The sequence below is a fragment of the Cervus canadensis genome, chromosome 6 (genome assembly GCF_019320065.1).
Source record: "Cervus canadensis isolate Bull #8, Minnesota chromosome 6, ASM1932006v1, whole genome shotgun sequence".
Taxonomy (NCBI): Eukaryota; Metazoa; Chordata; class Mammalia; order Artiodactyla; family Cervidae; genus Cervus; species Cervus canadensis.
The window spans coordinates 15075983-15088599 of NC_057391.1; the positions used below are offsets into that span (position 1 = coordinate 15075983).

General features: G+C 37.2%; 1 protein-coding gene across 2 annotated transcripts in view; it reads left to right on the top strand.

The window, feature by feature from the left end:
* GLCE (glucuronic acid epimerase) overlaps nucleotides 1–12414 on the top strand; it is a 110926-nt gene extending 98512 nt beyond the window's left edge. For both annotated transcript variants that reach the window (XM_043470912.1, XM_043470911.1), the window contains 3 exons: nucleotides 1018–1613; nucleotides 5176–5421; nucleotides 8158–12414. In XM_043470912.1, the coding sequence (XP_043326847.1) occupies nucleotides 1031–1613; nucleotides 5176–5421; nucleotides 8158–9182 (1854 nt within the window). In that variant the 5' untranslated portion in view covers nucleotides 1018–1030 and the 3' untranslated portion in view covers nucleotides 9183–12414. The remainder of the gene's footprint in view (nucleotides 1–1017; nucleotides 1614–5175; nucleotides 5422–8157) is intronic.
* The last annotated feature ends 203 nt before the right edge of the window (nucleotides 12415–12617 follow it).

Below are 12617 nucleotides of genomic sequence, written 5' to 3' on the forward strand. Positions count from 1 at the left end.
AAAAAGGCAGTGGCTGTACTATGGTGTTAACAGTGGAGTAGGTGAAAAATGATTAGAATCTGGATATGATTTAAAGGTAGGGCCAACAGGATTTCCTGACTGGTTGGATTGGGGTGAACAAGAAAGGACTCAGCATTTCTGGTCTGAACAGTAAACAACAGGTTGAGGGGAAAGCTTAGGGAATAAATTTTGAATGTTATGTTTCAGAAATCCATTTGACCTCCAAATAAAGATGTCAGTTACTTGGATTGGCACATACACATGTATGCCTGTAGTTCTGAAGAAAGATCTGGCCTGGAGATAGAATTTGGGGAAAAGTCAACATATAAATTGTATTTAATGCCATATGATTCATGGGTGAGATCACCTGGGAATGAATAGAGATAAAGAAGAGGTCTGAGGACTTGGACCCTAAGACATTTCAACATTAAGATTCAGGGAGATGAGAAGGAATGATTGAAGATGACTAGGAGGAGCATCTAGTGGGGTATAAGGAGAACCAAGAAAGAGTGGTGCCCTGGAAGTCAGGAAAGAAAGTGTTTCAGAAAGGAAAGAGCCATTTACTATTTCATGCTCCTGAGAGGTAACACAGAATGAGCATTGTTGGATTTGGCACCATGTTATATTTTTTCAAACAGCTACTCAGTTGTTAGGACAAAAGCATGTATTAAGTTGTTGGAGCCCACCTACTTCATAAATGGAAGGAATAGGTATTTCTTTTGACTTAGGGGCTTTGTGAAAAAATTATTAAGAACCCAAGGGAGGCACGAACAGGGAAAGTTTGGGGATCTTTGCTTTAGAGGATCGTGCCAACTGAGCATTTTAAGAGGGGGAAGCACCTCTTGCCTTTTCTTTGTCTCTGCTGAAAAGTTTGAGTTAGTAATTTTAACTGTGATCAGATTACATGCAGTTAATAAAACTGCCCTAGTGTGGTGGTTCAGTATTAAAAAAGTAAACCTTATCCTGTGAAATGTCAGTAGTACATCTTTGTGTGAATTTTTCTTCTTGCCTCCATAGGTATGGTCTGAATATGCGTTGCTTGGCAGCTCGGGTCAACTATAAGACTTTGATTATCATCTGCGCGCTCTTCACTTTGGTCACAGTACTTTTGTGGAATAAGTGTTCCAGTGACAAAGCGACCCAGGTTCCGCGGCACTTGAGTAGTGGCTTCAGAGTGGATGCCTTAGAAAAAAGAGCGGCGGCGTCTGAGAGCAACAACTATGTGAACCACATGGCCAAGCAGTCTGAGGAGGCCTTCCCTCAGGAACAGCAGAGAGCACCCCCTGTTGTCGGGGCCTTCATTAACAATGGGGCAAGCAAGGTGTTAGGGCTCAAATATGAAGAAATTGACTGCCTCATAAATGATGAACACACAATTAAAGGGAGACGAGAGGGGAATGAAGTCTTTCTTCCATTCACCTGGGTAGAGAAATATTTTGATGTTTACGGAAAGGTGGTTCAGTATGATGGCTATGATCGGTTTGAATTCTCTCATAGCTATTCCAAAGTCTATGCACAGAGAGCCCCTTATCACCCTGATGGTGTGTTTATGTCCTTTGAAGGCTACAATGTGGAAGTCCGAGACAGAGTCAAGTGCATAAGTGGGGTTGAAGGTTGGTATCCATCTACTCCACTGCATTTTTCTATCCAGATTGTGTTGAGGAATAAGTGACTGTAACTGTTAATTACATAGCAAGTACTTACACAGCTTACCTATCACCGCTCTGACTTAGGGAGGAACAGGTTAAACCTGAACCTTGGACAGCTTTCTAGATGGTGATTCAAGGGCTCCAATAATATCATACCTGATTAAATAGGATTATGCCATTAACCTGCCCCGGGAACTCAAGTTATCAGTAAAGTCAAGGCACAGCATCTTCAGAAATTTTACATTAAAATATACAGTTATTATCCTATGAGAGGAGATGGGAAAGGGAGACAGACCATCCATCAAACCCATCAATGTACCAGTGCCGTCTTGTTATCAGATTAGCCAGGTATCATCTCTGGTTGAAGGGTTAAAGTTCTCAGAACAAGATAATACATAGTACCATTTTCTCTGAACCTATATTGGAACTCCTATAGTCTGCTGTATATATTGTCTTTCCTTGTCTTTAAAATTTGGAGCACTGAGGGTTCCTTATGGATGTTTTGGAATTTATATTTCACACCTAGAATTGATCAGAAAGTCAAGCTGAATTTGACTCTAAAGTATATAATATAATCAAAGGAAAGAACAATGTGTCTTAAGATTTCTTGGTTTGAGTTTTATTTCATTTTTCTCATTTTGTTATAAAAAGTAATTTTCACATCTTAATATTTTAATTTTTGTAATATCTTTACAGAATCTTTAGTAGAAGGAAGGGGCCACATTCATATAGATTCTTACCATTCAAGATAATGATTGCCATTTTTGTATATTCTCAGAAGGTCTTTATACCTAGGTATATGTTTTAACATAGTTGTAATGATATTTATTGTGCAGTGTTCAAGAGGGTAACAGTTTGTTAGAGACTTGAAAGTTCTCCATTGCCAACCCTTTTTCCGCCAGTAACTTTTAAAAATGTGTAAGCTTAGTAGGTGCCTAGGTGCTAAAAGTGAAAAGCACCTATAACCACTGTTAATATTTTGATGTTTTTTCCAATCTTTTTGTTGTTGTTGTGTATATACACTTTTTTAAACAGTTTAGAATCATGCTCTGTAGTTGATTTTGTTTTTTTTTCCCCTCAACAGGATTATTTCCTCTTATTATTGAATATTTATTGAGCGTTTTAAGCACTAATAACTCATAATCAGGATATTCCATAAAAATGTATGGAATAATGTATGGAACCTTGCTCTTTAGTTGGACAGTTAGGTCATATATCTTTTGTCATTATACATAATGGTGTGGATATTCATAGTTAATCATTTACTGTTTTAAATGTATTCTCAGAGTTGTTTCCCTAGGAAATAAATTACCTTGCCAAATAGTGTCAGTCAGTTTTACCAAACTATTTTCCAAGAAGGTTGACCCTGTTCATGCTTCTGGTAGCAGAGTATAAGGGTACTCATCATCTCACTCCTGCCATCATGAAACATTATTTTTAATCTGTCATTTACGAAGGAGTCTCATAATTTTCTTTCTGTAGCAACTAGTGAGGTCAGGTATCTTTTTCAAATCCTTTTAACTGTTATAGAATGGCCTTGATTTTCTTTCCCCTCTCTTTTCATTGTGATTAGTGTTGATTTTTGGGAAAATATATTGTGAGACCTTTTATATATATATATATATATATGTAGCAAGGGTAGTAGCACCTTGTTACATTTGTTAAAGATATTTTCTTTAATTTGACTGTCTTTTCATTTTACTTATGATTTGTTAGTTTTAGAAATTTTTAGTCCTATTTACTAAACTTAGGAATTTTTTCAAAAATTACTACTTTTATGCTTAAAAATCATTTGCCATGCCATGATCAGCTATTCATCTTTATTTTCTCTAATAGTTTTATGGTTTTGTATTTTTACATTTAAGTTTTTAGTCCCTCTAAGCTGATTTATATTTTGACAAATGGTATAAAGCCAAGGTCTAATTTTAGATGTTTTTTCCCCTAACATTTATTGAGTCTTCTTTCCCCTGCTGATCAATGACACAATCTTTATCATTATACTAAAATATTTTAAAACTAGAGTATGTTTCTGGCCTACTATTCTGTTCCATTGATCAGTCTATCACTTCTTAGGCCAATTGCACATTATCATAGTTATTACCCATATAATAAGATAGTGTAAATCTTCCTTTTACTCATTGAAAATCTTTTGAAAAAAGAAATCTACCCTTGGGGAAAGACTATTGAAGTTAAAAAGCTTATCTGCAGCCTAGGTTTCTTACCCTATATGGTCCCCAATTCCTTAAACTATTTTGAAACTACAGCATAATGCATATGGTTTTATAAGTTCCTGGTTTCTGCTGTGCCCATCTGTTGCTTGTTAACTTATTTTAGGGCTCCAAATAGGAGTTTATCTCTCAACACATACACCATGATGCAATAATAAAATATTCTGTACAGTGTGGTATTACTGTATTTCCCATGTAAGCAATTACTAAAGTAAACACCCATACCAAACATTTGAAACTTTTACTTAGAACTTTACAAGAGGTAATCCATTAGTGAATTTATCAAAAATCTATGGTTAAGGGACTTCCTTTGTGGTCCAGTGGTTAAGACTCTGCACTCCCGATGCAGGGGGTCTGGGTTCAATCCCTGGTAGGAGAACTGGATTCCACATGCTGCAACTAAGACCTGGGGCAGCCAAATAAATAAAAACAAATGTACTTTTAAAAAAAATTTTTTAAATCCATGGTTAAATATACAACCATAATTCATTTTTTTAAAAAAAGTACTCCTTATTCTCAGGAATTACATTTTGACATGAGGGATATGAGAAAGAATTGCAAATTGTTTATACTTTAAGTTGCCTAGTTATAGCTGGCTTCTTAAGAAAATACTTTAACCATCTGATGATATAGTTGCTAGACCAAATCTTAACATTGGAGGGAAAGATGAATATATAATTAACTTGACTGTTAAGTACAGATGTTAAGAAAATTTCAGGTTTAATACTCTAGAATAAAACAGGTAATTGTTAACTATCAATATATGTGTTTAAATTGTATAGAACTTGAATGATAAAATAGAATTATGAAAAATGACATCTATAGCTATGAGCAAGAGTAGCACTCATTAAAAATCAGTCCTTAAAAGATAATTTACAACACTGCATTGTTATCTGTTAACAAATAATGAATGAGAACGAATAAATATTTAATTTTGGTTTTCATTTCTGGTTAACTTGGTACTATTTTTAGTAATTATGAAAACAGTGTAATAAGGAAGCTTTAAAGTTGCTGGATATACACGTATTCCCGTGTAAATCTATGGCTGATTCATATCAATGTATGACAAAACCCACTGAAATGTTGTGAAGTAATTAGCCTCCAACTAATAAAAAAAAAAAATTAAAAAATTTAAAAAAATTAAAAAAAAATATGAATGTCAAAAAAATAAATAAATAAAATAAAGTTGCTGGATAACCCTGTGAAGTAAAACAGTGAAAAGTGGTATTCAGAATAGGATTATGAATGTCTGGAGATAGTTATTTATTAGTTATTTATTTTGTTTCTCGATTTTATAGGTGTACCTTTATCTACGCAGTGGGGACCTCAAGGCTATTTCTACCCAATCCAGATTGCACAGTATGGGTTAAGTCACTACAGCAAGAATCTAACTGAGAAACCCCCTCACATAGAGGTATATGAAACAGCAGAAGACAGGGACAAAAACAGCAAGCCCAATGACTGGACTGTGCCCAAGGGCTGCTTTATGGCTAGTGTGGCTGATAAGTCAAGATTCACCAATGTTAAACAGTTCATTGCTCCAGGTAAGTCCTGCTCTATGTGTGTTTGCTAATTTTATGTTGATTTATGGCACCTGATACTCCCTTAAAATGGTTTTTATGGTTGTAAAAATCACATTAGCAGATGCCTTGATATTACATATATAAAGACACAAATAGTGTCACTGAAATGAAATCTAAAAAAGGATCAGCTAAAAAGTTCAAGGTTACATAAGGAATACTTACTGTGTGAAGAGCCAAGCCCCATGAACCAGGTTACTGCACGAGGGCTTTCTCCTTCCAGAGATCTGTATCCCACAGGAGTGAAGTTCCTCAGTTTAATATTTCAGCGTAGTATTCATCCTTTAATTTTCAAGCTATTTTGCATTAAAGTGGAAATTTTTCTTTCTAGAAAGAGCCATCCTTTCCTTTGCTGATTTTTTACCAGTAGCTTTTTATTTTTTCAAGCTAATATAGCATTACCAACCAGGCCTGCTTCCTATGTGGAATTTTGTTAATGTGCTAGATTGTTTCAAACTTCATATAAAGCCATTTCGTTAATAAAATCTTTTATAAAATCAAATTAACTTTATGCAACATTTCCCCTTTTACTAAGACAGTCTCATTAATTGGGAGGTAATGTATTTCTCTCCACTAATCAATATCCATGAGAATTAATGAGTTCATTAGTTAAAAAGACAATGGAATAATTTTAGTTAGCACCTCAGGCTTAGTTTTCTGTGGAGAAATATTGTCAAGAACAGAACTCATCCTTCCTCCCACCAGCCTTGCCAGTTGGTAAATAAAAAGAGTGAAAAGGTTAGAAGACCTTTTCTGTATTCTCTCCTTGTCCTTTATTGATGGCTGTGTAATTCACAGACCTTGAAAGCCACAATACAAATCTACTCCTTCTAGATGGCCTTAAGTAATGGATTTATCAGTGTTTAATGCAGTGCAAATAATGAGTGACCTTTAGTTTTTTATTCTGTGACTAAAACTTCTTTTATCCTGTGGCATTCTGTGATATTCTAGTACACAGAGCATCTTTGCCTATTGTAAAACAACAGGCTTGGCTGGGTGAGAAAGTACATGGAGATGTTTAAGAATATTTAGCTTATGGCTTGTAGCAGGAAATGCTTAGACTAAAAAGGACTTTTGATTTTGGGTGCATCTAGAGGGCTTATTTTTACACTGATGAATAGTGTAGTCTGGATTAGGGTGGAAAACAGCAGCCCTCATCTTGATCTCCTCAAGGGCTGGGAAGCTTTTTAGAACCGTCTCTTGAATTCTGTTCTATTTAGAGCAGTAAAAGAAACAGCATATTATAACCAAACAGTAGCAACAACAGGAAGAAGAAGAAACATTTTGTTGTTTGATTTCTTTTTCCTTCTTCTTCCTGCTGCTACTACTGTTTGGTTTTAATATACTGTTTCTTTTATTTGTAGAAGTCAACTTTCTGAGAGTCAGCTGTCTTCATACTATAGATATGCAAGAGAAATTTCCTGTTTGACTATTTGCCAAATAGAACAGCTCCTACTATTTTTTCAGTCTCTGAAACCTTTGGCTTTAGAATTATCATCATCACTTTTTGCTATGTTCCAAGCCACTATCCTTCTTCTTTTTAATACTCACAGTTTCCTTGCAAAGTAATATTATCTCTACTTAACACATGAAGAAACCGAGTTGAACATCTCAAAGCTAGTAAGTGGTGGAGTTAATAATTCAAACTAGGTTTGTTTAACTCCAAAACCTATGCTTGCCCCTCCATCTCTCCCAGTATTCCTCACTTTTTGTTGACTACAGGAGCCCAATGCTTAATTTCCAGAAGTTTTATTCACAATTCCAATGAATGTCTGAAAACAACCTATCATTTCCAACAACAATGGGTAATTAAGAGCATGTACTTCATAGAGCCAGACTAAACAACCTGGGTTCAACTCTTTGTATCTTAGGCAAGTTACTTAACTTTTCTGTCTCTGTTCATCATCCATAAAGAGTAATAATAGCACTACCCTTGTAATTGTTATAATGGCTCAATGAATTAATGTGTAAAGCACTTAGAACACAGTAAATACTTACCAAATATTAATTAAATAAAAAATTTTTAGGGAATTCCCTGGCAGTCCAGTGTTTAGGACTCCATGCTTCTACTGTGAGGGGCTGGGTTCAGTTGCTGATGGGGGAACTACAATCCCACAAGCATGCAGCATAGCCAAAAAAAAATTTTGAAATTGCTTTTCAAAAAGTCCCTCAAAGCATCATTTGATGTTTAAGTCTAAGATGTTCTCAGTCTCCGTACAACTTCCATGATTGTCTGTTCCATCAGTTCATGTCTAACTGTTCTTTTCTTATAGTCTCTTTCTTGTAACTATGTGTTAAACCAGCTTTTGGCTGTTTTTTTTCTTTTTGTGGAATAGATATATTAGACAGTCATTGATTATTGGTCAAACAATTTTTGATCTAGAAAAGGCATTTTGACCACAGTACCTTAGCTATCTGCTAAGGCCATTAACCCCTCTAATGTAAACTAGACAGGCCACAAGGTAAAAGAGCTTTGGTCTGATGCTCACAAGCCATCGTGGACTCAACAATTCTGCCATTTGTTTATGGTTAACTTAGTAAAAATTAAAATTAAAAAAATAATAATCCAACATATAAAATATTGATGTATTAATTTTCTATGGTCAGTGGTTATCAAGGATGAATTGCAAGTAACTTTTATATACAGAGAGAGACCTTCTATTCTAACCAGTATTTTTTGGTATATTTTTTTCCCTGCAGAAACCAGTGAAGGTGTGTCCTTACAACTGGGGAACACAAAAGATTTTATTATTTCATTTGACCTCAAGTTCTTAACAAATGGAAGTGTGTCTGTGGTTCTGGAAACGACAGAAAAGAATCAGCTCTTCACTGTACATTATGTCTCAAATACCCAGCTAATTGCTTTTAAAGAAAGAGACATATACTATGGCATCGGGCCCAGAACATCATGGAGCACGGTTACCAGGGACCTGGTCACTGACCTCAGGAAAGGAGTGGGTCTTTCCAACACAAAAGCTGTCAAGCCAACAAGAATAATGCCCAAGAAGGTGGTTAGGTTGGTTGCGAAGGGGAAGGGCTTCCTTGACAACATTACCATCTCTACCACAGCCCACATGGCTGCCTTCTTCGCTGCCAGTGACTGGCTGGTGAGGAACCAGGATGAGAAAGGCGGCTGGCCGATTATGGTGACCCGTAAGTTAGGGGAAGGCTTCAAGTCTTTAGAGCCAGGGTGGTACTCCGCCATGGCCCAAGGGCAAGCCATTTCTACATTAGTCAGGGCCTATCTCTTAACAAAAGACCATATATTCCTCAATTCAGCTTTAAGGGCAACAGCCCCTTACAAGTTTCTGTCAGAGCAGCATGGAGTCAAGGCTGTGTTTATGAATAAACATGACTGGTATGAAGAATATCCAACTACACCTAGCTCTTTTGTTTTAAATGGCTTTATGTATTCTTTAATTGGGCTGTATGACTTAAAAGAAACTGCAGGGGAAAAACTCGGGAAAGAAGCGAGGTCCTTGTACGAGCGTGGCATGGAATCCCTTAAAGCCATGCTCCCCTTGTACGACACTGGCTCAGGAACCATCTACGATCTCCGGCACTTCATGCTTGGCATTGCCCCCAACCTGGCCCGCTGGGACTATCACACCACCCACATCAATCAACTGCAGCTGCTCAGCACCATTGACGAGTCCCCAATCTTCAAAGAATTTGTCAAGAGGTGGAAGAGCTACCTTAAAGGCAGCCGGGCAAAGCACAACTAGAGCTCAGAACCAAAATCCTATGTCAGCCTCTGCTGTACACAGAAACTAGAGTCTCTATGTCAGCAGAGCATAGGCACATTTTAAAAGGTTGTATACTAGGTTTTTGTGGATTACATCAAAGTGATAAATGATCCTTAAAACCAGTCTTCTGAGATAATTGCATTCCATGGGTTTAGTGTTTAGACTGTCATTGGCATTTAGAGCAGAAAAGTGTTTAGTCAGTGGGCTGAATGAAGATATTTAACTTGGCCTTGCTTATCACCCTGTTCAGTTCCACAGCTAGTCCAGTTCTCTCGATTGGGGAAAGACAATGGTAAGTAGCTCTTAAATGGCCAGCTGTCCAGCACTTGTCTGAAGACTTAGTATGGGGCTCTTTTAAAATGTGGTTATTTATGTTTATGTTGAAAGCAGACTTTAAAAAAATAATGTGCTAAAATACAGTAAATATGTACTTGTAGCCTGAATAGTGGACTGTGTGCAACTTTAAAAATGATCTTTCTTTTCTATAAATTAATTTCTTAGGGATGGATGAGCATTTGTTGCATTTGTTCAAGTTGTTATATATGGAGAATATTTTGAATTTATGGTTTGCTTGAAGTGTGTAAATTAAAAACACAACCAGTGTTCAGGCTTCACAGTTATATAATGTAAGCACAACTAAAATGAAACTTGTTGACTGCACAAGAAATTACAAAACAGAGCAAAAATGTTATCTGTTTTATGAAACGATCTACAATCAGTAAAGATTTGATAATCAGTATACCCCTCCTCTACCCCCATTGTGGTGGTTTCTTTTTGCCACTATCTCAAATTTTGTATTTCATTTCAGACTACACTCGAGAGTTTTGTCTATTTGGGGGGGACATTTTGGGAACATTTGGGAAATTTTACTATAAACCTAAATTTGTGGAGGAGGTAGTAATTTTAATAAGTCCACTACCACTGCCTTTCCAACATTCTTTTCCCCTTTAAAGAAAAATATTAGGTCAGATATTATAAGGCTTGTAGCAGATTTTTTTCCTACTTAGATCATTCTTGGTCTACAGCTTTCCAAACTATTGATGTATACAAAATACATAGTTTTTGTGTAAGCGTTCCAAACTTTTCTGTATCAGTGTTTTTTCTTTGCAGTTTTTAATTTTAAATTATTTCAGCTCTTGGATAAAAGTGATGCTACTATATTAGCTGTACATGTGTAATCAGACCTTTATTTTGGTTTTTATATCTCACATACCTCACATAAATAGGCACCATAGCCCTCATACCCTGGGCAGTGTCTGCTCTAGGACTTAGGCAGTAGGTCAGAACTGAGGGAGGTTAATTTTGCTGTCTCTGTTTTAGTGTGTGACAATACCTTAAATCAATACAATAACTTATACAGATTGGAAATATGAGATCCCCTACTTTCAGAGGACTGAGTCTGACACATGCAGTGCAGTGTGTGTGTGTGTGACCTATATGAAATGCACATCAAGAGCGAGGTGGGCACCTCCCTGCCCACTGCATCTTGACTGAACTCAGCCTACCAACACCACTCAGAAATGGGAAAATGCATACATGCCTTTGTGCAAAATATATGTTATATCAGCAGCCGGAACAAAGACCTACAACTGACGTGAAAGTGTTAGTCACTAAGTCGTGTCCAACACTTTATGACCTCATGGACTGTAGCCCACCAGGCTTCTCTGTCCATGGAATTCTCGAGTCAAGAATACTAGAGTGAGTAGCCATTCCCTTGCTCCAGGGAAGTTTCCCAACCCAGGGGTCGAACCTGGGTCTCCTGCATTGCAGGCAGAGTCTTTACCATCTGAGCCACCAGGGAAGCCCATGGAAACTGGCTGTGGAAAAGTAAGTTGAAACTCCCAGTTTATATGACCACAAGTCAATTTTGCCACAACACAACAGTTGTGGGGTGTTAGGTTTCCCCCTAGCTGTTGACCTTTGTAGTCTTCATACGTTAGATGTCTCAATAAGAATATCTAGACTCCTTTTTTAATTTTATTTTCAGCACTCAAAAATAAACTTTCTCCAGTCTGGAAATCCTTTTTACTCCATTGTATTTGTTATTATTTAGAGCAGTCCAGATTTCTGCCTTCTGTTTGCATACTGGTACTTCAGATTGAGGGAATCAGTGAAAACAGTATGGTACTGCTTCTGTGACAAATATCAGTGCCTTAACAATGTGGCTGTCTTTTCTCACTGAAAATAGACATTTTGATCTAGAAATGGCATTGCAATTTCTTTGCTGTTGGTCTCATCCTGCCTTCCATGTTGCAATAGCAACTCGATTTTTCCTGTGATCCCAGGATTTTCAGAGGGTGAGTTGAACCTGTAGTATCCCTGGCAGTACAAACCAGTGGTTCTCAAACTTTAGAATGCCTCACAATCACCTGAGAGCTTACTGAAATACAGATTCCAGATATCCAGTAAATCTGCCTGTGAAGCTTGGTAGTCTGCATTTTAAAAATAAGCATTCAGGTAATTTTGAGGCAAATGATCTGAGGGACATGTGGGGAAACACTGCCCAAGACCATCCATCATTTTTGTTCCTTAACACCTATGGAGTTTTCTAGGGTCTTAAATCATGCAAAATGTTTAGTCTGAGATTAGAGAGAATGGGGAAGGTATTTTACCATTTTTTAAAAAATTCTTTAAATTTTTCCTTGTTCCAAGATTATGGGTATTAGTTGTTTACACTTACCTTGAGTTAGCTTTGATGTTTAAATAAATCTGTTGCCACTTCAGTTATAAAACCAGCCAAAAGTTCCCAGATAAAGGTCAAGTTTGACCCTTTCAGAGTTACTGTACATAAAGGCTTCAGCCAAAAACCATCCAGTGTACGTGAGCAAATACAAGAAATGGCACACAAGCACAACTCTCCAGGCGTGGCAGTCCTTCTTCTTTGGAGGTGTGCAGAAGTCTCCCTGAAAGCTGCTATCTTCGCCCCCCTTGTGGTTGTTTTCTCGTCTCCCCACTGTACGTGCGGGCTATCGGCCGTGTGTGAAATATGCAATAAGCGTTTACGGACGCCCGTCTGAGGGCGGCCCGGTGACGCTGCACAGACTGCAGTCCAAGCACAATGTGCACACGCTAGTTTTATACGCAGCAAGACTTGATTTTTTGCAGATGGAAAGGTATTTTGTTTCTATACAAAGTAAATGGATTGTTTGTGCTTAATGTAAAGCTGCTTTATATAATTGTAAAATAAAGTTTTTATCTTAAAAGAACTATACCTGGATGTTTCTCTTCTCTTTATTCTAAGATTACTTGAGCCCAGCAAGCAGATTTCTGACCATTTTCAGTTCAGCTGGTGGCAACTAGTCAGGCAACAAATGTTCATGAAAGGTGTACGAGACCCTTAAAGACAAATTGGGGAATATGATATGGGCCTTCACCCTAAGGAGGTTTAGTCCTGGGTGGGGTGGTGGAGAACAC